Raw genomic sequence first — 16,928 nt, 5'->3', positions numbered from 1 at the left:
CCTTTCCCCCCCTAACCCTCAACTAACAAGACTAATAATGATTGAGTGGTTCTCTGTGCATCTGGACAATTAGGCACTGAATTTGGATTCCTCTTGTGTTGGGTTTCAGGACTAACTTTCTTTACAAGTGCCTGGCCCAATTATTATCCTGAATTTTAGCTCTCTGGTTCAGTATTCTATTCCCAGAGATATTTATGGCTGAGGAAAGAAGGGTAAAGGGCAAGTATTTCCCAATGGAAAAGCCAAGTTCTGTTATTTGGGGTGGTAGGTCTTTGAGATAATTGGGCCCATTTAGCTAAAGCCAAATTCAAAGGGATTTAATGTTCTAGATCCAATGAAAACCTGATAACTTGAAGACAGAATTTATGGCATTATCTTCTTTTCTCTTTTAATGATTTTAGATTACAGTTTGCTCTAAATATTTTAAGTCAAAGTTAAAATGAAAGAGCTATCGACTGTTCTCCTCTCCATCCCCTTCCAATAAGAGAGCAAAATATATATTTGTGTAATTCTAAAGGCATTTCTCTTTCTTCACTAGTTGGGCATTGGTGTGAGTTCCATAAATTTATAGTGGACTTCAGAAACTTTTGTCATTTATCTTTTAGGTCTTTTTTTGCATTTTAAATGTTCTTGAATTTCAATGGACCCTGATGAGACTATACTTTGGTAGATGATGTTTTTGCCTTGCTAATAATTGGAAACTATGCCTATTCAATTTTAGAGTTCATCTTTTACTTAAAATGTTTACATTTTTCATTATCTCAGTAGCAAATATCGATACTATATCTTTCTCAGAACTATTCCCCACCTCTAAAGAACTTTGTGTTAAATCAGAAGTTCTGAAGCTGGTTTCCATAAAATTAAAAAAAAATTGATGACTAAATTTCAATATAATTGATTTCCTTTGTAATTCTTTGTATTTAATTTGATGTATTCAAAAACATTATTCTGAGAAAGGGTCCAAAAACTTCACTGCACTGCCAAAGGAGTCCATGACACAAAAAATGATTAAGAGCCTCTGTTAAAAATTCAATCTAAGAAGCAAAATTGACAATTATTTTTAAAGAACATTAAAAAAAATCATATGTATTCGACAATATGTGGAACCTCAGAATTTGTTAGTCAAAAAATGAGGACTATATATCTATATATATATGTATTAATATAAATGAATTAGGTATTTTTACATTATGTTTTGTTTAAAATATTTTTCTCCTGAACACTTTCCCATTTTATATTTTCATTGGTTAAAGTAATGGAATTAATTGAGTTCAAACTCTTACGTTTTTACAAGTAGTAATGACAATTTCATAGTGTGGAGGGAGTCACCATAGATGCCAATTGAAAACAAAAAAATCAGTCAATTGACTTGTGGTTTTACTTATGTAAATCCCACAGCTGTTTTGATTCATCCTATGTCTGTCCTGATAGATTTGACTGGATGTTTTAGCCACCATTTAGACAAAGCCTGGTAGTTTTATCACCAGTCTAAAAACTGCTTTTCTCAAATGTTGAAAACAAAGGATTTTATGTTAAAGTATTGTGGTGTTAGTTTGTTTTATTTTCTCATACAGTTATGAAATAGACAAAAATTACAAGATTTACAATCTACTCTGATTTCTAACCTCTATACTGAAAATTTATAATCTACTCTTTAACCATAGTAATGACAACAAGAACAGTATTCATACTTATGTAACACTTTGCAGATTACAAATAATTTGCCTTCCCATTTTACAGATGAAGAATCTGAAGGCGAGAATTGTGACTTGCTAGGATTTCATAGTTAGCAATGAATCTGGATCTAAATGAAATGTTCTGATTTAAGTTCAATAATAAGAGCTAGCCTTATGTATCACAAATATTAGAAGACTGAATTAGTTAATAGAAAAATTGTGAATTTGTATTCTAAGGCTGTCATTTTATTTAAAAATTCACTAAGTTAAAATGATTAATAGGATTACTGTCAATCACATAACACTTTTAAAAATGAAAATGAGAGAACTTTTTTTTCTTTGAAATAACAAAAAAGTTCCAAAGAATGCTGAAGTTGAAATTAACAGAGCCATTAAAATAGTTCAATAGCCTTAACTACTTAACTATATGTCATCTGTGGAAGTTCTTTTTTTTTTAATATTTTTTAATAATTTTGTATTTCTTAAGGACTAAACTTTTCTTTTTTTTTTATCAAACTCTTAAAAATCTGTAAATCAATTAAAATAGATTTGCTGATCTAGGAATTAATATCCTTGCTTTATGAATCTTAAGAGATTATATTTTAAAGCAAAAACAAAATAAAACAAAACCATAAAATTTTCAAATTCCCTCTCAAAAAACCAACAACAAACCATATCAAATTCTTCTCTTTGTGTTCATTTTGAAATTGTATAAACTATCTATTCATGTTAAAATGAAGGAAACATCTTTTGGAAATGCCTTCAAGATAGCCTTCCCTTTCTTTTGTGGAAGAAAATAAAATTTATTTCTCTGTCATACCTTATTATTTATAAATTCAAAAATGTATCTGTGTTTAGGGTTTGAGTTTTCTGAGACTTGAAATTTGCAAATAGCTGACAATTTTTTTCAACAACTGATTGTTATAATTTACTTATAGAAAGCTCAAGGATTAGAATTATTTATTTGAATACTTTGCATTATTCGTTTTAGTGATGAATTAATACTTTACTGATCTTTCCCTCCTCTGTTCACTTAAAAAGACCTTCTCAGTCTTTTTGCTCACTTAATTAAAAAAATTATCTGATGCATTGCTTTGGTTTTTAAAAATTCAAACAATTCACATACAACATGTATATATTTTAGGAAAAAAGCTGTTAACAGATCATATCATCTTTTTATTCTTGATTTCGTCTTCACCTACTACATATTACTTGCACGCATATGTAGTCACAAGACTCTCATGTTTAATTATTACTTTCTCTTGTTTTCCTTTCCCCACTACTTTTTTAATTCCAAATTTTAAGGTGACTTCTATTTGTTTTTGTGAATATATGTAGAATATGAAATTTCTGATTTGAAGCAATTCAGAATTAGTTTCCTAGATTAATATAAATAAGTAAAGTAGAGACCTAAACAAGAAACTGATTATAAAAAACATAAAAATCTATCTACTAAAGGCAGATGTACACTTCTTTTTATGTTAACCTCAGGATTGGACCTCTAACTCTCTATTCATATTTGTTGCTTAAATGAGCTCAGGAGTGTGTATGGGAACATGGAAATCAGATACAGAATAATTAAGTACTCAGATTACTTATAGTAAAGAATCTGGAGAAAATGAATAGAATAAAGAGAATGTGAAATCATTTTAAATGGAAGCAAAATTAAACTTATTTAAAAAATCCATCAAGATAAACACTGTGTGGCTACTGTTTGGTGTGCTCATCCATGCATTTCTACTAGTATGAGTGTACTTCTTAATGTAAAATCTGTGATTGTGTGAAGGAAATTTTAGAGAATTTGTGAATTTTTATTACAGATAGCACAAAATGTCATGCAATACTGTGTTATTATTATTTTAAATTTCATTTCTAAAAGAAACATTGAGCATATTCAGAGTAAAAAACCTTCAGCTCTATTCTTAGGATCCATTGAATGGATCATCATTTTACAATATTTGACTAGTTACCAATTCTGTGCCTTAGTTTTCCTAACCATAAAAGGAAAAATTATAATTTCTAACTAACTGCTTTAATTAATTAGAACTACTTTCCAAAATGAAAGTGTTTCAAAAGATCCACTCTATGTAAATATAAGGCATATGGTTTCTTTAAAAGAAACCAACCCAAACAGAAAGTGCACAGTACAGGATAGGGTGTTGGCTTACAGGCTAGTCCATCATAGACACTAAGTAGTTTCATTTTATGCTGCAAGTTCTCTTAAAGCATTAAAACAAAGTATTCATAACTTCTTTTGGTTTTAATATATATGTCCTGTGACATTCTCTCTCACACAAAATGCCCACAGAATCAAGAATTCTACATCCCTTTGGGATGGTCTGAAATGGACAAAGATTAGATAAAAAATGTCTGCTCTAATGATTCTTCTTTTGAAATATTAAAAGACGAAATAGGGTAAATGTTTTGATTCTATGCTAAAAAGATTCTCTATTAAGAATCTGATACTTAGCAAAATGTGGTTGGATTGAACATATTTTTATTTTATTGCTCATATATATTTCAGTTTGTAATCTAGAACATTACCTAGCATAAATGCATTTGCACCTATAAAACAGTACAGGTGTATGTACGTTTCTATCTGATTAACTATTCTAATTGATTAACTGTATAAATTAGCATGTTACTCACTTGCTTTGATTAAATATTTTGTGGAACAAATGTATTTGTGTATGTCTCTTTAGGAAATAATTTCAACATCTATTTTGACAAATTAGTGCTCTCTTGCTATTCAATTTGCCTTTTGTGTTATAATTGTAAAATAGAATACATGGTCTAGATAGATCCTACCAACATGAATGGAGTAAATGGTGCCCTGCATTCATATTAGCTCTTTTAGATGATGAGGAAGCCATTTAATTGGCTGGAAAAGGTAAAACACCTAGGAATCAAATGTAGTAAATTATTTTATTCTGTCAATTAGAATCACCTGATGTATTTATTAAATTATATACATTATAAACAAGGTTTGATTTATGACATTTCTGAGTGGTTGCTTTTGTAGGATAAATGTTATGTGTTTAAACAATTTATTTAGAGAGGCTTTGTTATTAGTGGTTAATACAGCAATCTACACTTCAGGACTCTGAAAATCAATCCATAGAGCTGCTATGGAAATTATTTTCAGTTTAGGCAAGTTGCTTATTATTTCTGCCCCTTAATTCAGTTTTCAACCATTAGTAATGCCTCTATATTTTTCAGAAGGTAAATATATCCATAACTAATTTTAATGACTAAGGTCCCTTAAAAAATGTTTATTGTGCCTCTTTTAAGTATTCACAAAGCATGACTACTAATGTTATTGTTGTTATGGCTACCTCTTGAAACACAGACTCTTGATCATAAAACCATGTAGGCTTTAATTACATCAGGAATGATTAGCACAAACCAGAAAATAAGAATGGCTTGCTGCAATTGGGAGAATGACTATAAAAATATCCAATAACAAAATTGGTACAGCAAAAAGTTGTAGTTGGAAAATATTGTAAAGATGAATTTAACCTTCTTTGTTTTTCTTTGAGGAGAAAGAAAGAACTTGATATGCATTGATACTATCAATATTGAAGAATACTACTAAGGGCAAAGTAAAGGAAGAATGAGGAATGATGACTAAGGAAGGCAAATAATTAAGGCTGAGACTGGAATTTAGGGACAAGTAGCATTTTGACATGGTGGAGATGACTTTTCAAGGTATATAATAGAAATGTCTCCATGATTTAGAAGAAAGGAATGTATTAGAAAGTTTTTAAATGAAGACAATTCAACCAGAGTAATGAAGTGAACAATACACATGGCAGAAGCTTTTGGTATTGATTACAGAGGAAAAAGAAGGAAGACTAGCGATAGCAAAATCAACATGCAAAAGGCTGGAAGGATATGGCTGAAACTGGGGAATATTGTGGCAAGGTTACTAGATGTAGTAGTAGATCATTATGGCAAGGCCAGTGAATGTAGAAACAAATATTAGACTACCCAGTCTAAATGATTTAGCATGATTTCTAGAACACTTATTCTGTATTAATTGAGAGCAAAATAAATATGAATTTTGATTATAAAGATGGTGTGGACAATTAAGAATTCTTCAAATTAATTTTTAATATTTGTGAGAATTTTCTTTGCCTTTAATTTTTTAGATAATTGAAATTTAGATTTTTTTCTTTCAAATTGTATTGATAGTCTACTGAAATCCTTATTTTCTGTATTTGCATAGGTACAGCCTATACATATAGAACTCTAAAATTCAATACACAATCAAGATATTTCCCAATGTTATACACATTTCCACATTATTGAAAAAATCAAGACATTTAAATTTTTTGTTTGGCACTATTTTGATATGTATATGTTTTGTTTTGATATGTATTTGTTTTGTTTCATTTTTAATTAGAAGGGTTAACCCATAATAGTCATTAGCATCATTGGATTACAGATTTAGTGCTGGATAGATTATTTAGTCCTTTCCTTTTATTTTACAGAGAAGAAAACAGGCCAAGAAGGTTAAGTGACTTATCATACAAGCAGTAAGTAACAGAGCCAGCATTTTAGCCAAGGTCTTCTCACTTCAGATCTAGGACTCTTTTGTTAATAATAATAATAGCTAAAACGTATGTTGTGCTTTAAGGTATACAAAATTTTTATATGTTAACTCACTTTATCTTCACAATAACCCTGTGAGATAGATGCTATTGTCATCTCTATTTTACAAATGAGGAAACTGAGATACATAGTAGTTAAGTAACTTGCCCAAGAATATATAGCTAGTATATGTTGAAGTGAGATTATTTGCCTCCTTAAGTAATTTCTATTATAAAGTATGTACATGATACTGTCCAGCAAACTCTATGCATGCTATGAATTTAATTTTGTCCTGCACAAAATGTATATTTTCAAAAATCATTGTATTACTAACGATTAGATCTGAAGCACAAAAAGTTTGTGTGATGTTTGAGGATTGTTATCAAATGACATACTCTATGCATATAGTATATAAATGAGTGAAGTTTTTGTTCTTCTGAGGTTGTATGGATAGTAGATAAATATTCTGGCCTCAGAATCCAGACCACATGCTTGTCATTTAACCCTTCTATGTCTAGGAAATTCTCTGAAACTATGTGTTGTAGGAAATTTACTGATCTATATTGGTAGAGCAAGTTTCCTTTTGGGGTCCTAATCGGGGAGCAGGAAGATTTCCTTAAATTGATGTAATCACAGATATCCACAGTGTTGTTGTTGTTGTTGTTGTTGTTGTTGTTGTTTGAAGAGAGACAAATTAGAAATAGATGGTTTGACTTTAAAAATCTCAAAAAAATTATGGGTAAATGTAACTCATTGAGTTGGAAGTCCATATTTATTTCTTCTGGTGGCCTGGCTACTTGAATAACAGGTTCCAGGAATAAAACAAACAATGAAGGATTATAAAGTTACTAGCCAAGGGCTATATTGATTTCTTTGTTCTTTGTTTTTGATCTTCAATAAGTAGAGTTTATAATGAAACTGATCAAACCAAGGTTACTTTTCTTTAATAATTTCAATCTTCTTTGCTAAGAATGACAGGTCTGAGATAGTGAAATAACATATACAAAATTATCATGTAGTTTGTAGAGACATTCTTTCCTTATAGATTCAAGGAAAATCACATATTGAATTTTGGTGCAATGTTTGGTTTGCAGAATTTATTTTCTTCATTACCAATCTGGAATGTTGCTTGTGTTCAAGAGTATCCTGAGAAGATAAACTGGGAGGGAAAATGTGAAATAAATAAAGATCCAGAATCCTAGAGAAAAGTAGTAGAGTTCTTTCCTTTCACTCAGGAATGTAACTAACATGTTGAGATGTACTATGATAGTTATAGATCTTTAGAGAATTAATTAGATTCATAGTTTTTATCCTTAATGACTTTGCACCTGTTGGATTTACAAAGAATAACTGCTTTTAAGAAACATACTTAAGCTGCTTTCCATTAAGTTAAACCTGCCTTTAAGCCATTATTGCCTATTAATGGAGCCTCAAGTTAGAGGCAGTTAAACCAAATCAAAGTACCAATTTGACCTTAAGTGTGGTCTCACTGTCTTTGTAGGTATAATTTATTGATTAATGGCTCCATTTCCATTTTATCAACTGATATGAACACAAAGGCACTGTCTTTGTCTAGTTCATAGTTGTCTCAAGGATTAAATGGCATAGTAGAAACCATAATGGATTTAGAATTAAAAAAAAAAATTTGGATTCTAGTTTTGTTTTGTGTTGTGATCTTGGCCTAATGGCTCCATTTCCATTTTATCAACTGATATGAACACAAAGGCACTGTCTTTGTCTAGTTCATAGTTGTCTCAAGGATTAAATGGCATAGTAGAAACCATAATGGACTTAGAATTAAAAAAAAAAATTTGGATTCTAGTTTTGTTCTTGTGTTGTGATCTTGGCCCATTTTGTGACTTTGGGCAACTCATCTAACCATACAGAGTCTTAGTTCCCCCTCTGTGAGTTGGCTACTACTGGTATTATTATTCCTATTTTATAGAAAAATAGATTGAGGTTCACAGAGTTTAAGCATGCATGATTATTTAGCTACTGTCAGAGATGGAAGATAATATTCATAATAATAACTATACTGGTTTTATGAGAAATAAACGGGATTAAGTATGCAAAGAACTTTGCAATCATTAAATACCACATAAATGGCAATTATATCATTAGCTTTACTATATCTGTGTTTTCCTATCACATTTAAGTTGTTGATAGTGATTTTTTTCCTCTGTGGTCAGAGACAATGTTTGTAGAACTAAAAAATATTTTTTTCCTATTGACTGCTAAGGGTAATTGAACTTTTTTCCCCTTTGTAAATGTAGATTATTATTCTTTTCTTCTATCACCTGAGGTTAAAGTCTAGAAATTTACCAATTTTTTTTAAAAACTTGCCACTACCACTTGTAAATTTCAACTACAAATGAGTGCAAATTTTTATCTATAACTCTTGTGTATAAATGAAGCATGCATTAATTAACTATAACTATTTTATAAGATTACAAAAGTTTGGAAAGATTTTGATTTTTAAGGGTGGGTACAAATGAAGTCAGAACTGTTGAGATATATATGTGGGTGTCTGTGGATGTGTACACACATATACACATACATACATATAAATATAAGTGGGGGGAAGTATTCAATATATTCTTGCACTCTTGTACTACTAGTCCAAAGAAGTTTCAGTTTTTCTATACTTCAAGGATTATTAATTCTTTCTGTAAGGATATTTCCATCAACAATATCAGTTCCAAACCTTCTATAATTTAGTAGATGGTATTCAAAAGTTTTTTTTTCTATAATAAGCATCATCCTGGGGGTAAGTTAATGAGTCATGCTAAACAATCTATCACTAGATCTATACTTGGTAGGACATGTCAGAGTAGGGGCTCCAAAGTATACAACACATCTTCATGCCACAATGAGGCATCAAAGGAAGAGTTTTATGGAGGTGAAACACACTGAAGTAAAACTTTAGTTGCCTGGTCACTCATTCTAAAGAAACACCTACTTCTTTAGATTTGGCTTCCTGAACTCAGTAACTATTAAAATATTTTGGTGGTTGCTGTTTATTTCCCTTATATTTTAATATCTCTGCCAGGAAATGAATGCAAACTTAGAAATGATGATTGGGGCAACGATATCTTTTAAGTTCAACTGAATTCTGTTTCTAAGAACACTATACATTTAAGATGATTGTTGAGATATACCAGAACCTCTGCCTTATTTCATAGCAGCCTCTAAATTTTAGGATTGTATTAACTAAGATACAATTTTTAAAAATTTCCATGTACTTAAAAAGAAGCAATCAAGTAAAAAATAATCAAGTCAAAAATATCATTATAAGAACAAATGGAACTCCTGACATTTAAAGCAATATTCTGCTTCATTTCTGTTTCGTTATGTGAAAAGAACACAGGATTTAAGAGAAAGTTAATATGTTTTAATAACATTTTAGTGTATTTTGAGGCAGCTAGTTGACACAGTGGATAGAATGTTGGGCCTGGAGTCAGGAAGATCTGAGTTGAAATCTGGCCTCAGGTACTTATTACTTCTCTGATCCTAAGTAAATCACTTAACCTGTTTGCCCTGGTTTTCTCATCTATAAAAACCAACTAACAGAAATGGCAAATCACTTTAATATCTCTGACAAGAAAATTCAAAATGGGGTCATGAAGAGTTGGCCATAACTGAAAAATGATTAAACTATCACCACCATAACCACCACTACCACCACTACTACCACCACATTATATTTTATGTGTGGAAAAATAATTTAAAGGGGGCAGAGTGAATGGAATCAACCTGTCACTATGTTTAAAGGAAACATAGTGAACCAAAAAGAATTTATGTCTCTTGTATGCATCCTAAGCTTTCACCTAGAAGAATAAATCTGACCCCTTGAAGCCTTAAAAATGAAACTAAGAAAGCTATATTTCCAGTTACTTTTGCCTAATACTCTGAATTCAGGATATTCCTTAGAGATAGTAAAAATATCACATAATCTGTTCTAACCACAATAATTATATGTTGAAGCCATATTGGGTGCTTGCCATAAAGAGACAATTTTTTTCACAGTATATATGCATATATAATATTATCCCTTGTATTCATTTTTCCAAATTATCCCCTCCCTGTCTGTACTCCCTCCCCTTGATGACAGGCAATCCCATACATTTTACATATGTTACAATATAACCTAGATACAATATATGTGTGTAAATACCATTTTCTTGTTGCACATTAAGTATTAGATTTTGAAGGTATAAGTAACCTGGGTAGATAGACAGTAGTGCTAACAATTTACATTCACTTCCCAGTGTTCCTTCTCTGGGTGTAGTTATTTCTGTCCATCATTGATCAACTGGAAGTGAGTTGGATCTTCTTTATATTGAAGATATCCACTTCCATCAGAATACATCTTCATACAACATTGAAGTGTACAGTGATCTTCTGGTTCTATTCATTTCACTCAGCATCAGTTGATGTAAGTCTCTCCAAGCCTCTCTGTATTCCAAAGAGACAATTTTTTTTAAAAAAAGGTAAAAATCATAGAGGCTCTGCTCTCATAAAGTTTACAGTTCATTAGATATATACAACATATTGGATAGAGATGACAACAACATAGGGATACAGAAATAACATAGTTAGAAAGTGTACATAGGTGGTGCAGTGGATAGAGTGCTGGGCTTCAAATTAGTGTGATTTATCTTTCTATTTGCCTCAGTATCCTTAACTGCAAAATGAGCTGGAGAAGAAAATGGCAAACCATTTTAGTATATTTGCCAAGAAAACTCCAGATGGTGTCATGAAGAGGTGGATATGACTGAAATGAATGGACGATAAAAATTTTGAAGATACGTTTATTATTCCAGAGATCAGCAAAGATCAGGAAAGGCACCTGATCTAGCAAATAACTAGTGATTATTAATTTATTTATTAGAGTATATTAATTTATATATTGGAGGTGAGGAAGAAGGGTCTTTCTAAGTCTGTCTGAGTGGAAAAAAAAGAGGCAGTATGTATGTATATGTTGACAGCAACATATAAGGTACAAAAAATAAAGAGGGAATGAAACAAATTTTTATTAAGTGCCTACTACGTCCCAGACACTGTGACAAGCATTTTAGGGGAAGGAGATAAGCATTTATATAGTGCCTACTGTGTGCCAAATATTTAAAATACTCTTTTGATCCTTATAATCACTTGTGAAATAGGTGATTTTATTATCCTCATTTTACAGTTGAGGAAACTAAGGCAGACGGAGTTTAAGTGACTTGTTTAGGGCCACAGAACTAAATTAGTGTCTGAGGCCAGATTTAAACTCAAGTTTTCCTGACTCCAGGGTCAGTATCCCTTGGGCCACCAGATGCCTCTACAAAATATTCACTTATTTGATGCTCACAAAACACTAGAAGGTATATGTTATTATTATTCCCACAAACAACTAAGTTAAGAACTATTATTTTATTTTTCTGTTCACATTGCCCAGTAGTAGTATAGTAGTATCTTCTAAAATGAGCATTAAATAAATGTTTAATTGATTTAGTTCCAAATGGATGCCAAAGGACAGGTCAGGGCTCAGGATGGAAACAAGATGGGGAATAAGAACCCTTTCTGAAGCAGGCAAAACAAGCAGATGGAAAGGAGTTTAGCAAGAAATAGACTAGGGGACAATAAAAGCAGATAAAGATATCTGTGGTGATGTTATAGGAATAATAAAGAGAGGGTTAAGGCTTAGACTGAAAGAAACAACCAGCATCTTTCCTAAGCAGTCAAGAAGCTCTCTGTGAATTATTGCCTTTTAACTTGTGATTTTAGGTAAAGTATAGCCAGTCTTATATTTTGAGAAGGAAAATTATCTTTGCTTTAAAGTATGATCTGGAGTCTTTTACAATAATGTTACTGACTCCCTTGTCCCAGAGATATTCTGAATCATTATATGAAAATGGCATTACATCCTAATAGCACATAGATTTACTACATCCTTCTGGTGTAACTTTGGACAGGTTAGATTTAGAGTTGTATATAACTTTAAATATAAATTTAAAGATACTTTATTTTATTTTGTAGAAGTAGAGTCCAGAGGAAAAGTGATTTGGTTAAGGTTACAAAAAGATTAAGTGAAAGCTAGAACTACAACCTCTGATTTCTAATCCAATACCTTTTTTACTGTCAATTTTGACCTCATTAATCTCTCCAAGTCTCAGTTTTTTTCATCTGTAAAATCAGAGATTTAAACTACTTAAAATCTCTATGGTTCTTTCCATGTAGATGATCCTATGCTCATTTGACCTAGTATTCAAGATTATTGGTGTGAAATTCCTTTTCTCACTTTAGAACAGGAGAAACCATAATTTTATGCTTTCTCAGGATCTTTAATAATACATACATCATAATACCTAACAAAATATAGGTTGTAAAAACTTCAAGAAGACATAGTAGAGTTACCTGCATTATGGAATCATTCTACATTTCCTTTGAGGTAAGCAAACTTTTTCTCATGACAGCCATCACAAATTTGAAGATCTGTCCCAATCAGGCTTATGTTTAGATGGATAACAGAATGTGGGAAGACTCATGTGAGAGCTTAGTACTATTTCCATGATAAGGAGAGAATATGGAACTACAGGAACTCCTGCTTGTATAAACTCAGGAATACTTGAAGTTGGATTCCAGTTTACTCTTTTCTTTTCTATTGCCTCCAGGAACTGATTGATTTTTTCACTTTCATTTTTCAGTACCATCACTCTTTATTTTCTGACCTTGTGCAGAAGTAGAAGTTTCATATCAAGAATATTAGATTTGAAGTCAGAGGGGTTGGGCTTAAATGTCAAATCTTCCACTGAGAATCCTAGGTTTAGAATCTCGAGAAATCTTAGATTTGTCTAGGGAATTCACAGCTGAGGAGACATATCAGAATGGCTTCCCTGTTTCTCTCTAGGTCATGTTTGAACATATTTTCTATGATTTCTAGGTACTTTATATATAAATATCATTTATTTGATCTTCACACCAGCAATGTACCATAGTGATTCCATCCAGTTTTTTTATGGTTGGTAAAAAGCTTTATTTCTTTTTTATTTTATTTTTTAAATTTAAGATTTTTTAAAATTAATTTTATAATTTTAACATTTTTTGACAGTACATATGTATAGGTAATTTTTTACAACATTATCCCTTGTACTCCTTCTGTTCTGAATTTTTCCCCTCCTCTCCACCCCTTCCCCTAGATGGCAGGCATTCCCATACATATTAAATATGTTATAGTATATCCTAGGTACAATATGTATGTGCAGAACCGAATTTTGTTGTTGTTGTTGCAAAGGAAGAATTGGATTTGGAAGGTAAAAATAATCTGGGGAGAAAAACAAAAAAATGCTTACAGTTTACACTCATTTCCCAGCGTTCCTTCTCTGGGTGTAGCTGATTCTGTCCATCATTGATCAATTGGAATTGGATTAGTTCTTTTCTATGTTGAAGATATCCAAGTCCATCAGAATACATCCTCATATAGAATTGTTGTTGAAGTGTATAATGATCTCCTAGTTCTGCTCATTTCACTCAGCATCAGTTGATGTAAGTCTCTCCAAGCCTCTCTGTATTCATCCTGTTGGTCATTTCTTACAGAACAACAATATTCCATAACATTCATATTCCATCCAGTTTTATAAATGAAAGAATATGTGACTTGTCCAAGATCACTCAGCCATTACTTGATCTTCTGCTTCCAAATGCATTACTTTTTCTATTAAAAAATGCTTCCTCAATTTACTTTCCAATTTTCTAAAGGAAAAGAATATGGGACTGTAGGGTAAAAATAACAGGGGAATTTATTAATTATAAAATCCTATTGTAATAATGTAGTGAATCTCAGAGTTGGAAAGACCTTATTCAGTTCAATTTTTATAGAAGCAAGAATCTATCCTCTGAACTTTTATTATTTTAATCTTTAAGTTGTAATAATAATAGTTTTCCTTCTTTTCTCAGAGTTATTATGAGTGTTCAGATAAAAAATTTCCCATTAAAATAATAAGACACAATATAAATTATTATTATCATATTTTATATTCTCAACTTTTTGCATGTTGTTTTCTGCAAAAAGGCCTCTGCTCATCTTAAGTCATAGTCAAATAACCTTTAAATCAGTTGAGTTTTTTGGTTCTAGAATTGTTCATTTGTTTTAGATTTTTTTTTCTGGCTTATGCGCAGGACTGGACATTGGCACAGCAGATGAGGGAGGGTTATTTGGTCTGCATTGTTCCAGCAGTTGTTTCTTATGATCCACTTTTCACCTTCATCATTCTTGAATGAGCTCAGTGAGCTTGAAATATGTCAAATATGCATAACCAGTTTTTCCTCTTTGTGTTACCTCTTCCTTTTTATGGCTTCCTTCATCTTTAACTATCCCTCTCTTCTCAATCACCTCATATTAGAGGAACAATATGTGGGAAAGTTGCTCATTAGAAGCACAATGGATAAAACATTGGTGGACTCATTGTGGTAAGAATAGTAAAGAAAATCTCTCTCATTTCTTTCTCTCCTTTCCTTTTTCCAATCATTCCTTCCCTCCCTCTCTCTTTTTCCCCTTCTCTTCCATTTCTCCTTTCTTGCCTTTTCTCTCTTTCTCTCTTCCTCATTTATTTTCTTTCTGTTCTCCACTTCTATTTCTTCTTTCATGCTTTTCTTTTTTCTTCTAATCTTCCTTTCTTCCTTCTCTCTCTCTCTCCTTTACTTTATTGATTTCTTTGTTGTAAGTATTTGGAATTCTACATGTAAAATAGATTAGAGGCTAGCATTTAGAAATGATTTCCTTTTGGGCATTCAATCTTATTTAAAGTATCTAGAATTTAAAAGAAAAACACTTACATCACAGTTATCTCTCACTCTCCATATTGAGTTGTCCTTGAGACATAGAAAAATAGTTACATAAAAATATATGATAGAGAAACCTTGCTGAACTAGTATTCAGTGTTAGTGGTCTTTCACCTCTCTGCTGCTATTGTTTCAGTTTGTTTTTCTGTCAAGTCCAACTCTTTGTGACTCCATTTGGGATTTTCTTGGAAAAATACTGGAATGGTTTGTCTTTTCCTTCTCATGCACATTTTACAGATGAGAAAACTGAGGGAAATAGGGTTAAGTGACTTACCTAGCATCACGCAGCTAATAAATATCTGAGGCCAGATTTGAACTTAGGAAGATGAGTTTTCCTGATTTCAGGCCTAGCACTCTATCCATTCTACTACATAGGAGTTATGTTTAATTATCTCTCTCTCTCTCTTCATCATTTTCTGTTATTCTGAATTCAAATTTTGGTAATCTTTTTCACTTAAATAGTTATTGTCATTGTGCATATTGGTATCTTGCTATACTTATTAATTGAATATCAGTTTATACATCTCTCTCCAAGTTTCTGTTAATTTCTCATGATTCTTTTTTTTAACAAAGATAATTTTTCATTATGTTCATGTAATGCTGTTTTTCAACCATTCCAAATTGATGAACATCCAATTTGTTTGTTTGGAGTTATTTAGAAATCTTGTTCATAAGTCCTTTTCTCATAGGTATATATTTTCAGAGTAATATTCATATAACATTTTGTTACCTCCACTTAATAATTTTGCACATATGCACACTTATTATTCTTTAGTTCAATGTCACATTTCCCTGTCATTTGAATCTGTTTCCTAGTCAAACCTCTTTCCCAACAGGTGTGGTGTCAGAAATTATAAGTCTTCTCATTGGCTTCTTATGATCACTAGACTTTTTTTTCTTCCCACCTCTTGGTTTCTCTGCTCATTATTAGCCTTTCCAGTATATAGGTAATAGAGGAAGAAGAAAAGAGTGAAACTCAAGTCAGTCAACTATGTTGCTAATTAGGAGCTCAGAAACAAATTTAAAATTATTTGCTGAAAGAGGTTTCTTTTTAGGCTGTTCCATGTCCCATTATTCTTGCTCCCCATTAGTTCAGAAAATCAACACTTGGCTATGTCTTTTGGAGGAGACATTTTTATTTTAAGTGAGCAGACATTTCTAAACATTTAATGAAAACATTAATCTCTGGCTGGTGTTGTCATGTTCAGAGGACTTCTGGCAGGGCACTTGGAGCCAAACATGAATAACACATCTCTTTCTATTAGCCTTTTAGTTGATGAATTAGTCAAATTTGACATTCATTTGTCATGATTTTTAAAAAAAGAAGGTCAATACTTTCATTCAGTCATCTTTGTGTGTGACTGACAGAAATGGTTTCTTTTGCTCATTATGGTTTGTTGAAACCATATAGTGCTCAATTTTTATACTAAAAAGGCATAGCAGTATTTCCTTTCCAAAATTGAGGGAAAACTTATATTGATATTATACTGAAGAATTATAGATTTCTGAAGGGAATTCAGAGCTGACAATTTTGTTCATTAGCTGAGGATTCAAAGGTGTTTCCTTTGGTCAATAAAACATTTTCAGTTTTTAAATTCTGAGGATAATTTCCCAAAGGTTGTTCTCTTAACACAGTGACTTTATACTTCAATAGTAGCTCCCAATTTGCAAGGGTTTCCCTTAATGAATATTAAGTAAAAAGGAAAATTTCATAGATTTTCTTCACTCTCCTTTGCTTCCCTTTCCTCCTCTTTACCATCCAGCACTGGCTTTATGTTTGCTAGACTGGAGAGGAATAAAAATTTTATTCAGTGGCTTATCTGATTGGGTTTAGGG

The 16,928-nt window shown here is 31.6% G+C and overlaps 1 protein-coding gene across 19 annotated transcripts in view; it reads left to right on the top strand.

Moving 5' to 3' along the window:
- Nucleotides 1–16,928, top strand: part of ESR1 (estrogen receptor 1) — a 477,882-nt gene that overhangs the window by 148,989 nt on the left and 311,965 nt on the right. For 8 of the 19 annotated variants that reach the window (XM_074309528.1, XM_074309527.1, XM_074309519.1 and 5 more), the window contains one exon: nt 6,170–6,214. The exons of the other annotated variants lie outside the window; for them this stretch is intronic. In XM_074309528.1, coding sequence (XP_074165629.1) covers nt 6,170–6,214 — 45 coding nt within the window. The remainder of the gene's footprint in view (nt 1–6,169; nt 6,215–16,928) is intronic. 19 annotated transcript variants of the gene reach the window in all.

Source organism: Sminthopsis crassicaudata, chromosome 4, assembly GCF_048593235.1.
Source record: "Sminthopsis crassicaudata isolate SCR6 chromosome 4, ASM4859323v1, whole genome shotgun sequence".
NCBI lineage: Eukaryota > Metazoa > Chordata > Mammalia > Dasyuromorphia > Dasyuridae > Sminthopsis > Sminthopsis crassicaudata.
The sequence above is the reverse complement of the archived record's forward strand: the minus strand, read 5'-3'. Positions and strand labels throughout refer to the sequence as shown.